Source organism: Anopheles coluzzii, chromosome 2, assembly GCF_943734685.1.
Source record: "Anopheles coluzzii chromosome 2, AcolN3, whole genome shotgun sequence".
NCBI classification, from domain to species: Eukaryota; Metazoa; Arthropoda; class Insecta; order Diptera; family Culicidae; genus Anopheles; species Anopheles coluzzii.
In genome coordinates, this window is record NC_064670.1 from 121,666,758 (window position 1) to 121,684,227 (window position 17,470).

The window sequence follows — 17,470 nt, forward strand, 5'->3', positions numbered from 1 at the left end:
CGCGCTAGACACGTCCTCTCCGTGCACGTTATTTACATCGAATCAATTAACTTTCAATCACCCCGGACGCAGGGGAAGGTGCACCCTCCCCGGGGGGCCGCTCGTAAATCTTTTTTGTCCATCGTTCGCGGGGGTGCTTATTGGCAAAAATTTTCCACCTCACTGTTTGAGTTCTTTTTAATGGACGGAAACACTCATTTTAAACGCTCATAAAGCCGGTGCCGGTGGGCGCTCAAGTGGGATTTAAAAGTGATGTTTTTGTGTGTGATGTGCTGCGTCTGGATGATATTGACAGATATATTGTATCATCGAAATGAATGGACTCCGAACTGAGGAGAGTGAAAATTAAAATTATTCCTTTTTTTGTTGTTAATCATTGTTGTGAATGGAGGGACAAAAAGACACCTCTAGTGGCTGGCTGATGGTTAATTACGGCCATCCATCATAATCGGTGTACCGTGCTGTATCGTGCCACGTGCACGGACGGACCTTGTTTTACTGCTTGCAATTAATGCACTTTGATTTATGGAGTGAAGGTTTATCAAATGTTAGTTGATATTTCTACGGCCTCAGCCTCTCTTTGGTACAAAAAGACGTTCTTCGTCTGTGGTTCGTTTAAGTTACTCCTTTAACTTGGTGTTACAATCCTCAGAAACAGCAACAGTTTTGTCCCATCCATGCGCGAGTTTGCCACTATCGAAAGGACCAAAAATAACCCCGCCTGACGTCACTCCCCGGGGCTGGTGTCCTTGAACGCGAACTTGTGCTCGTGCCCGCTCGGAACGCCGTGAAGCAGAGTTCTAAAGGAAAAGCTTCACGTTTTCGATGGGCTAAAATAAAATTACATGACAATACTCCCAACACATTGTACGACAATTATGAGCGGCAGTCTTCTACAGACTCACCCGACTCTGTGTGTGTAAGCCTTTCGTCTCGAGATGTTCATTCTCGTTCTCTTTCCCTCGGTTAGTTAGGGCAAGACAGGCAGCCACGAACCTTTCAAAGAATGGGACGAGATATTTCTGAATGAAATTCTTGCACGCCTTTGGCATAACTTTGTGTGAAGCGAGTGTGCAAGAAAGAAGCAGTTGGGAAAACCAAGGAGACCGCAAACTCGGCACACAGATCCACCATCGTTGCCGCTCGCTGAATGTAAAAACACTGGAGGCACTGCAAAAAAAGGAGGCAAACAGTACGTCAGCTCACAACAATACTAGTACTGTAGGTGCCATCAGCTCACACGGTCGGTCGTCGCCTACTGCACACGCACACACCCGGGAAGAGCGAAGCCGAAGGATGGATTGCGGCCGGCTCGAAACGAATATGATGAAAGCTGTCGATGGGAAAATTAATTCACCCACTTGTCCTCCTTCCCTCCTGATGCCCGATTGCAGTCACACAGCCTACTGTGGTGAAGGATTCGTATCGATTGCTTGACGCTGGTGACCGCGTTTGCGGAAAACATGGAGTAAAACGCGATCCTTTGCTGACACAGGAAGGAAAGATGTGTTGTTCGTTCGATTGGTTGATGGAAAATTAGGTTTTTGGCGTAATTTGCTTGTCACACACGTTCAGAATTAACAGTTTGCAAACCAACAGGGAGAGCAGAAGAGAGAAGAAGAGTATAATTTATTTATTTGTATTAGAACGGGCAAAAATAAGGCACCCACGCAAGTTGCCCGTTGCGAAAGGAAGGAAAACTCCGTGGGAAAATGGAGTTGTCATCGATAGGCCACGAGCCACGTCAACAAGATGCGTTCAAGATGTTCCGTCAATTGCTCCGTTTGCTCGCAACGAAATGGGAAAATGATATCGGTATCGACGGCGGTTAATTTTTATCTTCACACTTCTTCAACTGCCTCGGAAGCGGTGTCGGAAAGGAGTTCCTTCTGGTTCTGCGTGGATATCAATTAAATTACGTATCATCCGCAAGAACACTTGTCAGGACGGTTCTCTTCTGTTGTGGCTTGTTCGATGGGGTATGTTCTTGGTGGGCGAAGCCGAAGAAACGTGCCGTGTTCAGGATGGAAGTTAATGGTCAGTAAGATTATGATAATGCCTTTTCCCCACAGGAATAGTAGAGGAAGTTGTGTACGAGTGTGTAAGTTTTATGAAAGATTTTATTTTTATTTTAATAAATTTATCAACAAACTTCTCCGTCGTGCCATATTGTCCGCATTTCTTTACAGCCGGATCTCTGCTGCCCCGTTGAACATGGTCTTACGCGGAGGAGTTTAAATTGAATAATCTAATCGAGCGCATTGCGTCACAATCGAAGTCACAAACTGAACGAGAACTTAATTCCATTTCAAATCGACCAATTTGCTCACAATGACGCAAAAAGCAGGGTGACCGCTTTTTTATTTGTACGTCACGCGACAGTTTTAACGGGGTTTCGACCGTTTTGCTCTCCACATGCACATTAATGTGAGCCTCTTTTCAACGTGGGTCTTCGATCCGTCATCAGTTCAGTGCTCGGATAGAGAAAAAGGGGTTCATAACCGTCGCCATCGACCGGCTGTTGGAATGTAGAAAACATTCCTTCGCTGCATTCCAATACTTTTTGCCATCGAGACATTGTCTGTCGAGGGCTTCCTCTTGCTTTTACTTTTTTCCGCATATCATCATAGCCTTCCCATCGCATGTAACTGGGCGTTGCCACGGTTTAATGACCAGCTTCTTATTTTCACGCTTCTCTGTTTTCTCGTTTGCAGCAAATTTCACACAGGAAGACGCGCATAATAGCCGTGGACGGATTTCGTGACTGCGCGGGCAAACTATGATGCACTACAAGAAGGGCAAGAACGTGGAGGAGGAACTGTCGCAGGAGCAGATTCCGATCGAGGTGCTGCCTGCGAACTTTCTCTGGATGCACGTGAAGGGCGGCTCGGAGGTGAAGAATCTGGTCGACTATGCGAAGAAAGCGCTGGAGGAGGGAACACACCGGTCGGTCGTGTGGAGCGGCTCCGATGGTGGTGTCGGCAAGACGATAAGCTGTGCGGAAATCATGAAGCGACACTTTGAGCTGCACCAGGTGACCCGGATCTGCTACAGGAAGTGTGTGTCGTCCCCACGTGTGATGTTTGACTATACGAAAAGGATTTTCATTTGGACTCTTTTGGCTCTTTTCGTTTCAGAGTGGAAGAGTTTTGGGACCCACAGCAGGAAGGGCTGGAGCAAATCGTAGCCAAGCGCAACATACCCTGCGTGCACATTCTAATGTCGCTGGATGAGATTGACCCGTCGGTGGCGGGCTATCAGCACAGCAAGACACAGGGCGGTTTCTGGACCGGGGCGGGTCTAAGCTCGTCCGACGGTCCGCGCAAGCGGACCAAAGAGGGAGGCGATAGGAAGGGCAACTACTTCACGGGACCTCAGCTGAAGAAAAAACCCAACCGACACTATGAGGAAGGAAATGGCACGCCCAGCAATGGAGCGAAAAAGCAACAGAACAATCAAGGCAAAGGGAAACCGCGCGGTGGCGGTGGAGGAGACGGCGCTGCTGCTGCTGCTGCTGCGGGAAGCTCAAAGTACAAGGGTAAGCAGAACAAGGATGGCGGCAATCGCCGAAAGCCAAACGATTCCGAGGTGGGTGAAAATGGTGGTGGTGGAGGGGAAGGATCGTCCCGGCAGGAGGGTGCTGGTGGACGAAGGGATAAAAAGCGACCAGGGCAAGGGCGCAAGGATAAGCAAGGCGGTGTCGAGCGAATGGAAACGAGCGATGATACACCGCCGGCGAGCAAACCTAGCGGGAAGGATGATAACGCCGGTGGAGATGCTCAGTAAGGATGTTGCGCATGTATAAAAATGGTTAAAAAGTATACAGACAGTTTCGGAACCTTTTTTTTTGCCTCACCATTGATGACTTGAAAACATTCGTCTTTTTCGTGAAAGTATTTGATAAATGGATTTTGTTTTTTTTATTACACCTCTAATTCACGTATTGTTCCTGTCGTGTGTAATAGTGTGTAGAGCTTGAAACGAGTTTTGTTTAATGTAGTCGCTTTACCGTATTAGTTTTGTAATGCTGAAACGAGCTTTTTCGTTTGTTTGTCACCTACGCGCCATCGCTCCACCACACCACCCTGGTGGTTGGGGTCTCTCTATTGGCATACATGAATTGGTTCGAGTCCCGCTGCTAGAGTTACGTCGTTACGGGACCTTAGGATAGCATGAGAAAACGTGGGCAGCAGTGGCAGGATTTCCGGTTTGAAATGGCGAGTGTAAAGGAATGATCCTACGCCGGATCTAAACGTTTCAAAACGAACGCAACACGATTGTCTAACGAAAACGAAGAAAGAAAAATCCTTTAAAAAAACAAAACCTACGCATAAAGTAGCCCTTAGTTTCGTTTGTTTTTATATGCTTTAGCCTTTCTATTAGTATATTTTGTATATTTTGTTTGTTTGTTGAAACACTTTGCAACTCGTCGCTTTCATTCGACTTCCACTCAAGTGTGACTTTCCATTATTGCTTTGAACATGAGGGATGATCGGGGTGTTGTCAAACGTCGTGTCAATCGTGTTGCGGAAAGAAAACCGCTCCGTTGGCGGTTGGTGGTGGTACATTGTGTTTTACTATTTCTTTTCTTTATGATTCCCGAACCGGTATTTGTGTGTGTGTTACTAGTGTGTCCCGCGTACCTTTGCTTATTGTTTGGTTTTGTGAATTTGTTCAATTATATTATAGCTTCACTATTTATACACGTATATATATATATAGGTATTTTCATTACTTTAGATGAGTGTTGCGTTAGGGTTAATGTTTTGCTTGTTTGTTTTAATATCGTTTTGCTATAAATTTGCTGGTTTTTTTCTCTTCTGCCCGTTTTTTTTGTTCATTATATATTCGCACACATCAAACCTACTACCCCCTCAACTGCTTGCACACGCACACAAGACTTCCACCGTTCGATATTGTTTTGTGTTTTTTATAGCACACACACACACGAAATACTAAAAAGATTGTTGTTTGCAAACCCCTGGGGAACATGTACACAGCTTTGCTTAGTTTCACAAACACTGGCGCTTTGTTTTTGCTTGATTTGGGAAGGGTTTGCCCTGGCTAGTTTTGCTTTAACGTTGCTGCTCTACTGTCGCACTATCGTGCTACACAGGATTGGGAAAAAGAAATCGTGATAATTTAAAAGCACTACTCGTTTCACATTGAACTTACGGGGAAAGGGGGATTTAAAAGCAAATAGAACGGACACAGTGAACTATAAATAATTTATACGTTAAACTAGACGGGAAAGATAAGGGAAGTAAACTTCCCAACTAAATAGAACGATTAGCAATGATCAGGGTTCACCTGAACGTGGTTTGTCGATATCGAGCACACACCCAATTCGTTTTAAATCGCAGAGAATACACTATCCCTTCAGTGCGCTCTTACCCTTACCTTCGCGTATGCTTCTGCAGCTGATGTTGCGATCAGAGCAACGGTTAAAGGATATCCGCTTACATGTCACGCGCACAAGGATTACCGAAATGGGGATTACCTTTCACCGCTTCGCCTACGCGCCGATGTTTAGGCTTCACTTTCGCCGGGCGTAAGCTCACATTCCGGAATGGGAACGATCAGATTCTCCTTCGACATGAGCGTGTACTTCGTGACGAAGTTGGTAAACCTTAGACAGAGCGATGTCTCCTCCTCGAACTCGTTGAATATTCGCCGATGGTGGAAGTAGGCGTGCGAGAAAATTCTATACACCCGGCGACACACCGAGCCTAGCTTTGCTACCGACGAATCTTTGATCGAGACCCTACGGGAAAGGACACACGGGGGGGTTTTAGTCATTGAAGTAGATTCTCCCCCACAAAGGACATCGTTCCTTCTTACCTGCTGGGAAAATACTTATTACTATTCAACAAGCATGCAGCACCGTCGAGCGTGTGCCGCGTGTAATCGATCGCCGGACACTCTTTGGGCGTTTTGTGTGCTGCACACAGAAAGATCCACTGCTCCGTCGCAGTCATCTGGGTGCAGGTGGCAGGAAAACACTGCGTCTGGAGTCGCACCGCCAGCCCGTTCAATTCCATACAAAATTGTCTGCAAAGGAGGGTGTGGGAAAGCCACGGTGTTAACCACGTAACTCGATCGTATCGGAAAAAAGTCACCACCACACCTACCTCAGGTGTTCGTACTTCCACACACCCTCGTCCTGCCCGTCGGGCATGGTAAGAATTTGGTCCACATTCGAGGGGTCCTTCTTGATCATCTGCTGGATGTACTGCTGCACGGCAAGCGTGCTGTCCATCTCCTCGAACACTTCATCGGCCCAGTTGGAAAAGTCCTACAAAGAGCACGAGGCAAGCATAACAACAAATTAGCTCCTTCCTGTTCCAGTAGTACGCTCGTAAGCTACACCAATCGATCCTGTGTGTGTGTGTGTGCAAGTGGGAAGGGGAAGTTCACTTTCCCATCACAACAACGGCAGGGTAGCGAAAGTTGGGGCCACGATTCGGGGTGTTTCCGGCTGGTAGATGCAAAATCCTACTAGCTACCAGTGAAGAATCGACCCTGGAGGAGATGAAGCACCATTCCAATCGGTTATTTTACATACCTTTGCCTTTGTTCCGGGTCTGTTTCGTCGCAAAATTGTGGAACCGTCAGCCATCTTCATGATTGAAAATTCTCTTCTTTCTCTTCCTGCTCTTGTTGTTGTTGGTTGATGAATATTTTTCACCAAATGTCAATTTGACAGCAGGGTTTGGCCTTTCGTTTATCAGGCTGAGTTGAGTTCGCAACAAGTGGTGCGGAGTATGTCTGTTCGTAGTTTTAAAGGGAATAGAAAAAAATAATTTAGAAAGAAACTAATTTGGAATAACAAAATAATCTCAAGCTTTGGAAGTGCTTAAGTAATAATTGTCATCGTTCACAAATACACATTGTAATACGATTTCATAAAAATATAACAATTGAAGCGTTTGTTGAAGCTTTCTTCAAGCGTTTCTGGTGAGCTTTTGAAAGCATGAGAAAGTGTGCGTGTGTGGTGTAATTTGCTGATTGGCGGGAAACTAAGAAAAGTTTTGTAAAGATATCGATCAACTTTTTAAAATTAATTTAAGACATCAAGTCTTCTACACTTGAAAAGAGAAGAGAGCCTATCTGTTTAGCTGTTATTGTGATCCACACAACCACGTGGCCCATCTCCCTTGTCCCCCTTTTTAAATGCGTAGCACAAAACATCCAACCGCAAAAGGGAGCTATTTAAAAATAACATACATTTTCGGAGCGAAAATAACAAACATGGATCACAAAACACTTCAGCTAAACATAGCAAAGTCCCTATCCTTTCGCTTCATGAAAAAAACACACTTCTTTCCCAGAATGGAAAAGCAATAGTGTGCAAAAGTCCTTTTCAAAGCTGATTTTACGGTTGCCGGTTTTAAGGTAGCCCAAAGCAAACATTCTCCCCCTACTCACCTCCACCAAACACGTGCGTTCACAATGAGGCGAATGGCCTGCCGATGGACGATGTTGTCCTAAATGCTCGCACTTCCCTGAAGGCTTGCGGATAGCAGTCACCAGAGTGGGGAGATCAAGGTTAAGCAGCAGCCAGCAGTCATCAGTTACGGATCAATGAGGAGGGAAATGAAAAGCTAGCCAGGCGTTGTGCCGGGTATCACCGTTGTAGCCCATTTGGCTGGGTGCGTAAACAAACGTGAATCCTTTGGAGGGAAAAAAAACCATTCCGGTTTTCTTTTAAATGAGCCAACGTGTGATGGGGGACCAGGTGTAAGGGGAACAATGGTGATAGGGGATTGATTGGTTTGCTGGCTCATTTGCAGGGAGAGTCTGAAGTGACCTTTCATCTCATGGTACCTGATAAGAAGCTTTTTTACACCAATAGTATATTTAGAAACTGGAAAAGGGTATCCAATGTGACAAGAATGTTAAAAATGTATAAATACTTTGCCTTGAAAACCAGATGAGAGCTTTATAAAGATACTACGAAATGGCACAAAGCTGCCCATTCCACGGATTGTTGTAGTAGAAGCTTACCTGGACGTAAAACTTACAACCAACCTGGCTACCAAGCCTTCTACCCTTTCGAAGAATCGCTCGCAATTAGAAGTGTCTGCCGTGGAGCCGTGGATGACTGGTGTGCTGATGAATACACTCTTAATTGGATTAATGGGCAAAGTTTATATTTTTAGTACACTGGACGCCAGTTGAACGAGAAATAGAGAGAGGAATGATGATTTATGCTTTATGGGGACTCTTTTTATTCTCTATCAGTTTTTTAAAGGATTTGTAACCCCTTTTCCATTGAATTTTAGTTTAAAAAGTACATCATTAATGCTTTCTACTACTTTTTGTACTGCAAATTGCATTCATTTAGGCGCTTTTCATGCGTTAAACACGACTGCGCTATGGATATTGTTCTGCTATCGAAGACAGTATTACCTCAAACCTCATCTGTATCAAATTAGTTTCGCTATCGGGATAATTCCCCTCCCCCCCCCCCCCCTCCCCATCGAAAGGTATCTTCTGCAGAAAGCAGTTTCAGAGCGCCCACCAGCAGCAGCTACCCACAGGGTGGAGACATTCTTCAAAGTAATGGGAAAGTAATTTCAACTTTCCGGTTTCGTTTCCAATCGGTGTCGAATTATGGTGTCAAAGTTTTAGCCGATCCAAGCCGAAGCAGCTTAGGTGGTCCGCAAAAAAAAAATGGGTACAGGAGATGCAATGCGCCCACTTTCGCTCCAGGCCGCCGGGAAGACTATCGGCTCTTCGATACAGTCCCATTTCCTGGAAGAATTGTGAGTGTGTTGTTGCAGGGTTTTTTGTCTCTTCCCTTTGTAAGCAGAACGAACGAAAGAACTTTTAAAACTGAATCATGAAACACTTTTTATGTGTTTTTTTTTTGGGTCCGGGTGAAAAGTTTGTGCGTATGTCCTTAGTTCCCGGTATCATCGTACCGTCGGTATCATCGGAGGATTAGTGTCCTAATTGTTGACTCCCTTTTTCTTTGTCTTTATCCCACGAGCAGAGTATACAGCAACGGCCAAGGTACAGAGAATGGAAGAACAAGTTGATGTTCGATAATTTTCCATTAGGGATTCATTTTGTCATCAGGGCCGAAAGACCGAAGGGAGAACGCACATAAAGTAGAACGACATATTTCGATACGGTCAGAGGGAGTTTTTTTGTTGTTGTTGTTGTTACTGTTTGCCCTTTTTGCGATCAACCTGCAAGAGTCCTCAGTAACGCTTGCTCACACGTTGGTTTGTGTTCTTTTCTGCTTTGGAATCCTAGTCCTCCATTAGCTAACGTTTTGGTGTATGTGTGTGTGCGTGTGTTTCGTAATTACGTTCCATTTCGTCACCCTGTTCGGTGTGTGGGGGTTGTAACTGTCTTTGGGCGTTCGGTTTCGACGTACAACCGGTACAAGCAGCGTTACATCTGGAAAAGCTCTCAGTGAAAACTCTTCCCTTTTTCGAGAAAACAGACTCCACGAGATGTACCTGTTTCCTGCGTTGTAGCGTTGTGGGTTGTAGTACATGCGCCGGTGCACTGTTTGAAATTTAGTTTGATGTAGCAAGCGCAGACGTTTGCAGCAACATGCAACAGGGTTGCAGTAGTTAGCCTTTTCGCTGACAGTCTTGTCAAGGCGCTTTTAAGCTGAATGTATTAGGAAATTAAAAGTTGTAATTTAATATGAAAACAGCGCTTCCAACATTTCTCTATATTTTGATAAACTTAAACGCCTAAAGTGATGCAATATGCGTTACCAAAATATCTCAAGAATATCGCAAGAGTTGCTTTTGAAGCAGAAATTGGTTAAAAAATGTAAATTAACGAGAGTTTACACCAAGTAAAACACTTATTTCATAACATTTCCTTAACATTAAAATTCAAGTTATGCTACGATGCAGAAGCTCTTTCCCACGATTGACACAGAACATCTTTGAAACTTCCGCCTAAATGTATGCAACCTGCAAATCCATTGCCGCTCTCATCGACTAATGTCTACTTCCGCAATTAAGCTATCGATGTACAAACAATGGAACTAATGAACGGCAAACACGGCACCCGACGCGGTGCGGGTAATTGAAACGTTTAGCTCCTATTTAGGAAGCTCTCAACCCACCGGCGAACCAAAACATATCCTTGCTTGGCTAGCACTCAACAAGCTGGAGGAGGGGAAATGGACGACACTTTGTTGTTTTAGGATGCTCTTCAAAAGCTGAAGCACAGTTCACAGGTTCGGTTCGATTCTTGCCGAAAAACCTTCTTATCTGGCTGATGGCCCCAGCTGATCTAAAGTAAATAAACGATTATCTTAATTTGCTTAACCGTGCGCATCCTTCAAGAATCAACAGTCGTATTGCAGAGAGAGTGAGAGAGAGAGAGGGAGGGAGAGAGAGAGAGATAGAGTAAGAGCAAGCAATGTCTATGAAACTTAGTTCGTCTTGGGAGCGGAACGGGAAGTTTAAAGTGGCATAAAAGGATTAAGTGGAACCGGGATTATACGGTGGCGTATTGGAACTACTGTTTATCATACCATTTAAGGCGGTGTTGTTTGCTTGTGTGAATGAAAATAGCGAACAGTTTTCTAAAGCGGAAAGAGGATGGAAGGATGCTTATCTTATCATCAGGATGAGTTTGCGACGAGCTATGCTGTTTGGTGGATGATTCTATTCGGCAGTCTGCTAACCGAATTAGGACGCGTTAGGCTGCGATAACATGATTTAAAGACGAATTATGCCTTGATTTGGAAGGATTTCGAGTGTAGGGAAGCCCGCTACACGGTACGGTACGGTAGCCAGCAAGAGTGGATTATTTGAAGTTCGTTAGGTTCGCAACAGGGTTCAGCATTTATTGCCTTCGAACGTGTGCGGTTCGTCTGCCCACAGGTGGTTTATGATGTGCTGCTGGTGCTGCTTGCCAATGATTGCCATTCCACTGGTTCGGAACGTTCGCGTTTCTGCTACGTCACTGATATCTGCTCTTTGAGGGGTTGGGAACCATTCTTACTACGGTTCGTCTGCGAAGGACAAGCGGAAGGAAGTTTATGACGGTAGTCTAGTCGATTACCGACGGTATCGGATATTACAGCAGGTGGAGCGTTAATCAAATGGAACATTGGTTTATGCGCATCGATTATGATGGAAAATAGGGGCATTTTGCTGAAGAGTGTACCTATTCTTTTCATTTTCTTCTGGCATTTGAATGTGTTAAACTCAATTAGTGTTAAAACCAATTTTTTCAATGAAAAGATATCAAGAGCAATGCAAACAATGAAATGTGCATACATTTAGGCGTTTCATGAACTCCGCCCAATAGTATGCATTCTGCATGACACGTCAAAAACTCCTATCAAAAAGAACCTTATTTCAAGCGTTGCTAAAAGCCATGTGACACGAATGTCTCGCAATCCAATTTATTCGCAATATATCCCTCTCCCATGCATCCGTTTCATTCCATTTGCAATCGTTTTGGCATGCATATGTGCGTGTTTAATGCATAAAATCCATCCCCCTCTCATGCACAACTCTTCCACAACAGCAAACAGCATTAACACACAGCGCTGGTAGCTTTTATTTTATTATCCACCAGTTAAAACATCATAACTCCCACATGGACACGCAAACGCATCCGATCTGTAACGTGTCATGCATGTTCCAATGCTTCCAATCGATTGAGCACGGCGCAATGCGAGCACTCTGACAGATAGAGGGAAGCGTAGCTTAAATTCCTGACGCGTATCCGCGGAAGCATCTGGTGCTTGCTGAGTGTTACCATCACACTCGGTTTCTAGGTTTTATTGTAATGGATTAAATTCAGCTCCATTTGCATTTAGAATCATCCTATTGATACGTTCGATGTAAAAAAAACCGAACGAACCATATGCCCTTTCCCGGAGTGCTTTTTTGTGCGTTGTGTTTTAATTGTCCAACTCTCGTATAGAAGGAAGCAACAGCAACAGATGGAATCGCAGTCTTGTGTATGCATTTTTTGTTCTGTGTTGCATTGGTTTGAAAAAAGTATTTAATTAGATTTTGTTCAACAGTTCCATCTACACACTATGGAACGATTCACTGGTTGCGCCCAAGTGTTCATGTCTTTGTGCCATAAGCTGCACTGTGGAATCATGACACGGTGCATGGTAGGATAACATTAAGCAAGGAGCAAGCAAGGAGAGCTGTATTTGCAGAACATTATTCCCATTGTGTGTGTGTGTGCATGGATAACTGTACAAAAAAGTTTTTATTTTAATGCAGATGATGCTGGGTTCTACTTTTATGCGATGGGAGATTAAAGCTTCGAAGCTAGCATTGACATAAAATTGTATGTGACTTTGCATTTTTAATACAAAAAAACGAAGATTAAATTCCCCTTTCTCCACCCAATAATCTAACCTTCTTCCAGCGTGCATTACGCTGCATTTGCACTAATTGCACTTTTCCTGCTGAACGCCCAGCTCGTGACCGTCGCCTTTTGCGTTCACAATTTGACACGCGATCCTTTCCTAATGCGCGCCCCGGCTTGACCTGTTGACTTCGGCAGCAGGATCACACGGGGAGAATGTGAGTCGCTGCATGGGCAATGGTGGTTAATTTTTACCCATTTGCTCACACTTCCGGCTGCCTTTCCGGGGGTGCAACTTCGGTCGGTGCTGATTAGCATTTAGATTAAAGCAAATTATGGCCCCATAAATTGGTGGATTGGATGACTGTTGCGGCTAGCACTGAGACGACTGTGAGCGTACCAAGCGACATAAGGATAGGTGAGGAAAGCTGTACTTTGTGTGTATGTACGGCCGTGGAATAGTTGTGAATTTCAGAAATTGGGATGCCATTCTAATGATGAAACCATCTAGGAATCGTTGGAAAGGAATCCTTTTGCTTGAAATACATCAAAATGCTCTTTTTCATAAAACTGTTCATTAGCGCCTTTGTGTATGCAATCGGTTTAGCAAAAATGCGCTATAAGGAATCCCGCAATAAACTGGTACAAACTGCATTCCAATAGAAACTCGCTTGTACACCCAAACCCCGTGCGCTCCAAAATATGTGTGCAGAAGGATTATTTATGCATATGATACGTATCATAACGTATTCCATACTCCGGATGCTGTAATCATGGCGTCCGATGTCCGAATGGAGACGCTGACAGCGCTAGAAAATGAAGGTTCACACACGATCACCATTGTACGACTCTCCATGCTCGAACTCTCGTGGTGCGTATCTGCCGGCTGCACTTGCAACTTTGTCCTCATCTCGCAACACCGCTGCAAGCGTGTCTTTGTATAAACGAACGCCATCAAAGTATGGCGGCACTACCGTGCCGTGTATCCGCCGTTTGCTGTGGTTTTGTTACTGGAATATGGCGTTGGTTTGGTGTCGGTAATGAATTTCTCTTGTTCGCGTACTGCGTAAAGTGAAAACTATTCCCGTCAGGTACGGTGCGCTGCTTTCTTCAAGTGGGAAAGTATGGGAGGCAGTTGTGGGCTGGAGAAAGGGAAAGAATGCGTTTTATGAAGCTTTTTAGATAGTGTGAATGAGTTGCGTTATGAAGCTGTGCTGGTGCAAAATGGTTGAATGCAATGCAATGGAAGGGCAAAGTTTCGGAGTGCATTAGGAGTTGTTTGTTTGTAGGTAACTTGGCTATTTAAAACCATCGTGTTAGCTATATAGCGTTAAACGAGAACTAAAATTTCCAGCATTATACCAAACAGCACGATTGAATGCGCCTAAAAGTATGTAAACAAAATTTAATGCTTGTTTTAATACCGTTTCCTATTTGAAAATGTTCACTAATGTTTGATATTTATTTGTGAAGGTTTCTGATTGCTTGAAAAACAGTAAAACAATGATTAAAAATAAATTGCATACCTTCAGGCGGTGTGTAACTGCTGATTCAAACTCATTCCACGAGTAAAACGTTCTGTTCCTATTACTTTAATGCATTCAACACATTTCGCTTGCTTTCTTTCTGTGTGATTACCTTCCTTTTTTTAAGAAAGACAGTTTACTCTTCACCCCAAATGCATCTCGCAAACCCTTCCCAGAGAACAGATCTTCCCCGAGCGTGTTAGGGATTCCTTTTTACTTCAACTCCCAGCGCTAAATTCCCCACCGCCGTGAAAGCAAACAGCTTTCGGCGAACTAATCTGTGCCATTTTCTTGAAGCACACTCAGAGCGCATACAAACCGACACACAAAATCACCATGTGGTGTACTCCATTACCTGCAACAGCAGTAGCAGCAGCAGGGATCTCGCTGTCTGTGCTCGGTATGTGTTTGAGCCAAGCCAAGCCAACAGACCAGCGTGAGGTGCAGTAATCCCTTGCTCCACAAACCAAAAGCCATCACAGAAAATGCGGAAGTAACGAAACGCGAAAGAGAGAGAAAAAAAGAGAGAGAGAGAGAAAAGCACACCATTACCCCGGGTGCCATACTGGGTGAAAACTCTCCGGTGCATCATTTGGGCAGTGGTTCAGTTCTCACGTTCATTCGTTTGCTCGCTCGTTTAGTTTATTTCACTGCACACCACAAGCTGCTGCACACCACCGGTTTTGCAACGGAAGAAAATGGAAACCGGTGCTCATATTTGTTACAAGACTTGGGGTGCATTTTTTATTTGTTCGCAGCTTCTGTGCACACTTCAAAATTGCAGCCCGGTGGTTGGATGTGATAAGAAACTGGAAAAATCGAGATATCAGTTTAAGATGGGTTAGCAAGCAACAATTTGCTACATTTTTAAGCTACACTGCCAGCGCGGAATGGCATCCGGTTGTATGGGAAGGGTGGAGAGAGCAATTTGAAGTCGTGGAAAATGAACTGTCAAGCTGGCAAAAATTCGAAAAACTTTTATAGAAAAGAATTTTTATATTTTTTATTGTATTAATGTAACACATCGGTTGGAAAACTAAAGGACGTGACGGACAACACGTCCGTTTGCCACAGTAATCGATCGTCGTGTGCATTCCAAAGTCAATGGGAGATGGGATGAAGACGTCACGGCTGGACAGCTATCGATACACACAGACACACACACCTGATGGTTTCGATGGCTGCCAGCAACGCAAGACAAACGGTCAAATGGCAGTTATCTATCCGGTGCATGCCCGGTGAAGTTTTTGGCGAACGTCTTGCGAGACCACCGTTTGCCTTTAATGCGTTTGCACTGGGATTCTCTGGGATGCTCGCACACGAAGAAGGATGATACAGCTGCAACAGCAGCAGCAGCAAGTCTGTCGCTGATAGATCCTCAGACAATTTGTTCACAACAACATCCTCACAGACACACACACACTGCCGCGAGCTGAAGGGGTTAGCACTGGTACGTGCTCGGAAAAGTTTATCTTCCATTCCAAATGAGAATGTAATTACTTTATTCGACGTTGTTTGTGCTGCTGTCCCGGTCGTCCCGTGCACCAGCCCTACCCCGCAAACCGTCAGGAGTAGAATGTTGAATTGTCGAACATCAAGAAGCGCCAGCGAGTGTCGAGAAGTCGGAGGTGTTGTGCGCTTGGAGGATGAGATTCTTCTTGGTTCAATTACTTGTTCGATAAACTTTGCTCGGGTTTGCGCGGCGTTCGGTTTGCAGCGTGTTGTCGAAGCACGAGCACAATACGCGCTGCTCGGGATGAAGCTACAACAAAAAAGGATGGTAAAAGTTCTAGATTTTGTAGCATAGCAGCAGAACCCGTTACTAGCATCTTGGAAGTGGCGATTGCTTTCGTTTTTCGAAGCAGTAAATCGGGAATCAATCCTTCCCCGTTGCTCAATGGTGTCATCAGATAATAAGTGTAATTTAGAGGTAGAATAGAATGAAAAAAGCATCCAAAGATTGGAGAATTTCCAATGGTGTCGCGCTCTTTTACCTTTTTTTTTGGGAAAGCGTGTACTACTTGCCTGCAATTGGCATAATTGAAATGAATGGGGCAGACTGGGACAGCGAAATGGTGAATAAATCAGTAAGCGCACATACTAGCCGGGAATTATCCGTTGCTTGGTGCGCGAGAGAGAAAGTCGTAAATGTGTGCAGAAGCGTTCGTGGAATTTGCAGTTTAAGATAACAATGAGTAATGATTGCAATTTGCTCAACAACAGCACAAGTTGTGCTACAATTGCATACTTTTAGGCGAACTTTTGGGTAAAGCATTTGAAGCTTATTAATTGCATACTTTTAGGCGATCGTTAGCTCTGTCTTCGATACAACAACTCAACGGTGTGAAACGAAACAGCACCGAAACGTTTTCTTTACGTTTTAGACGAACCGCTACCTTGAAACCACCTTGAAAGGGGTGGCCAGGAATATCCTTCCCGTCTCCCACCAGACCAAAAACCCATTAGAATCCCATTTTCCCTAAACCACCCTTTTCCGCTCCGGCTGTGGCTGTGGCAGGTGGTAGTAAAAGCAATTCTGGGAAAGCTCTCGTTTTTACAACGGCACAGCTGACAGATTCCCACTCTCGGAAGCGGCAGCCAGCCAGAGACTGACGAAGAGAAATTGCATTACTACAAACAACGCAACGCGGAGAGGAATTGGCTGGCAGGATGAGATTGAGCTTTGGGCGATGCTTTCGGGGGTCGTCGTCGTCGTCGTCGGTTCCAGGAATTAAATGCATAATTTCATAATCCATTGGATTGGATGCAGGCTTGTGAAAGCGAGTACGGGAAGAGTTTTATGTCCGGTTTGTACAATCGCTCGAACAGACAAAATGCCTTTTAAGTTTTGCTTTGAATTAGAAGCTTTTGCAGAGAGTGGGATGGAATGGAATTGGCGGTTCTATTGGCGGTTTGCAGGTGGCTAAACGGGAAATGGGTTCTTAAATGAAATTTGGGTAAAATCTCATCACAAATTTCTTGTCGTCTTTGGTGCACAAGAGAGAAAGAGAGAGTGAGCAAAGGACAGGACAACAAGCGATGGGAGCTTCGTTTGATAGAAATACTTTTTGACTGTTTTATCGAGCCCCTTCTATCAAATCAACGAACGAAAGGGTTGAAATAAAGTTTGCACTCTCTTCCTTTCTCTCTACAGCAAACATTGTTGTTTATTTTCATAATAGATAATTTGTGGCAAAGAATAATGAGAACTGCTAGCATCAGACTTCCTCTCCTGACTCTCCTCCTTTTACCCTTACGAAACGAGCCCGCAATGAGAATAGTTCCACCACTTCAGCAAAGCAAACGAAATCTCAAGAGTTGGGATCAAAATTCCATAAGTTTCATAAACAACAATGCGCGCTTCCTTCCATGTCTCCCACCATATCGTAGGCTTCCCAAGCCACTCCCTCCATTGTACAGAAAAGTTGCGATGAAAAACGATGGAATATGAAAGTTTGCAGGAAAGTTTTGCCACCGTGGAAGGGACCCATCCCTTTTTCCTGACAGATACGGGATAGTTCTGCTTGGACGGGTAGATGGAGATGCATGATTTGCCAGGAGATTTAAAGCGATCGTACTCGCTGGAATGCTGGACGAAAAATATGCTCCATGCAAAGGGATAT

The 17,470-nt window shown here is 44.5% G+C and overlaps 3 protein-coding genes across 4 annotated transcripts in view; 2 read left to right on the plus strand and 1 right to left on the minus strand.

Annotated features, from left to right (window-relative positions):
* Window positions 1-4,290, plus strand: part of LOC120961691 (ribonuclease P protein subunit p25-like protein) — a 28,625-nt gene extending 24,335 nt beyond the window's left edge. For both annotated transcript variants that reach the window (XM_040385645.2, XM_040385644.2), the window contains exons 2-3: window positions 2,715-3,057; window positions 3,138-4,290. In XM_040385645.2, the coding sequence (XP_040241579.1) occupies window positions 2,780-3,057; window positions 3,138-3,786 (927 nt within the window). In that variant the 5' untranslated portion in view covers window positions 2,715-2,779 and the 3' untranslated portion in view covers window positions 3,787-4,290. The remainder of the gene's footprint in view (window positions 1-2,714; window positions 3,058-3,137) is intronic.
* Window positions 1-17,470, plus strand: part of LOC120949158 (klaroid protein) — a 175,224-nt gene that overhangs the window by 24,404 nt on the left and 133,350 nt on the right. The gene's annotated exons all lie outside the window — the stretch shown is intronic.
* LOC120961694 (MOB kinase activator-like 4) lies at window positions 3,876-6,668 on the minus strand. Its single transcript, XM_040385648.2, has 4 exons — window positions 6,566-6,668; window positions 6,132-6,295; window positions 5,842-6,051; window positions 3,876-5,764 (listed from the first exon to the last, which is right to left on the minus strand). The coding sequence occupies exons 1-4, from the start codon at window positions 6,623-6,625 to the stop codon at window positions 5,530-5,532; spliced, it is 669 nt and encodes a 222-aa protein (XP_040241582.1). The 5' UTR covers window positions 6,626-6,668; the 3' UTR covers window positions 3,876-5,529.

Bases quoted from the DNA above. Each gene is read 5' to 3' on its own strand.
- LOC120961694 (XM_040385648.2), bottom strand. From the start codon at position 6,625: ATGAAGATGGCTGACGGTTCCACAATTTTGCGACGAAACAGACCCGGA. The intron at 6,296-6,565 runs GTATGTAAAATA...TGCTCTTTGTAG, and splicing joins GACCCGGAACAAAGGCAAAG to GACTTTTCCAACTGGGCCGA. The intron at 6,052-6,131 runs GTAGGTGTGGTG...CCTCCTTTGCAG, and splicing joins TGGAAGTACGAACACCTGAG to ACAATTTTGTATGGAATTGA.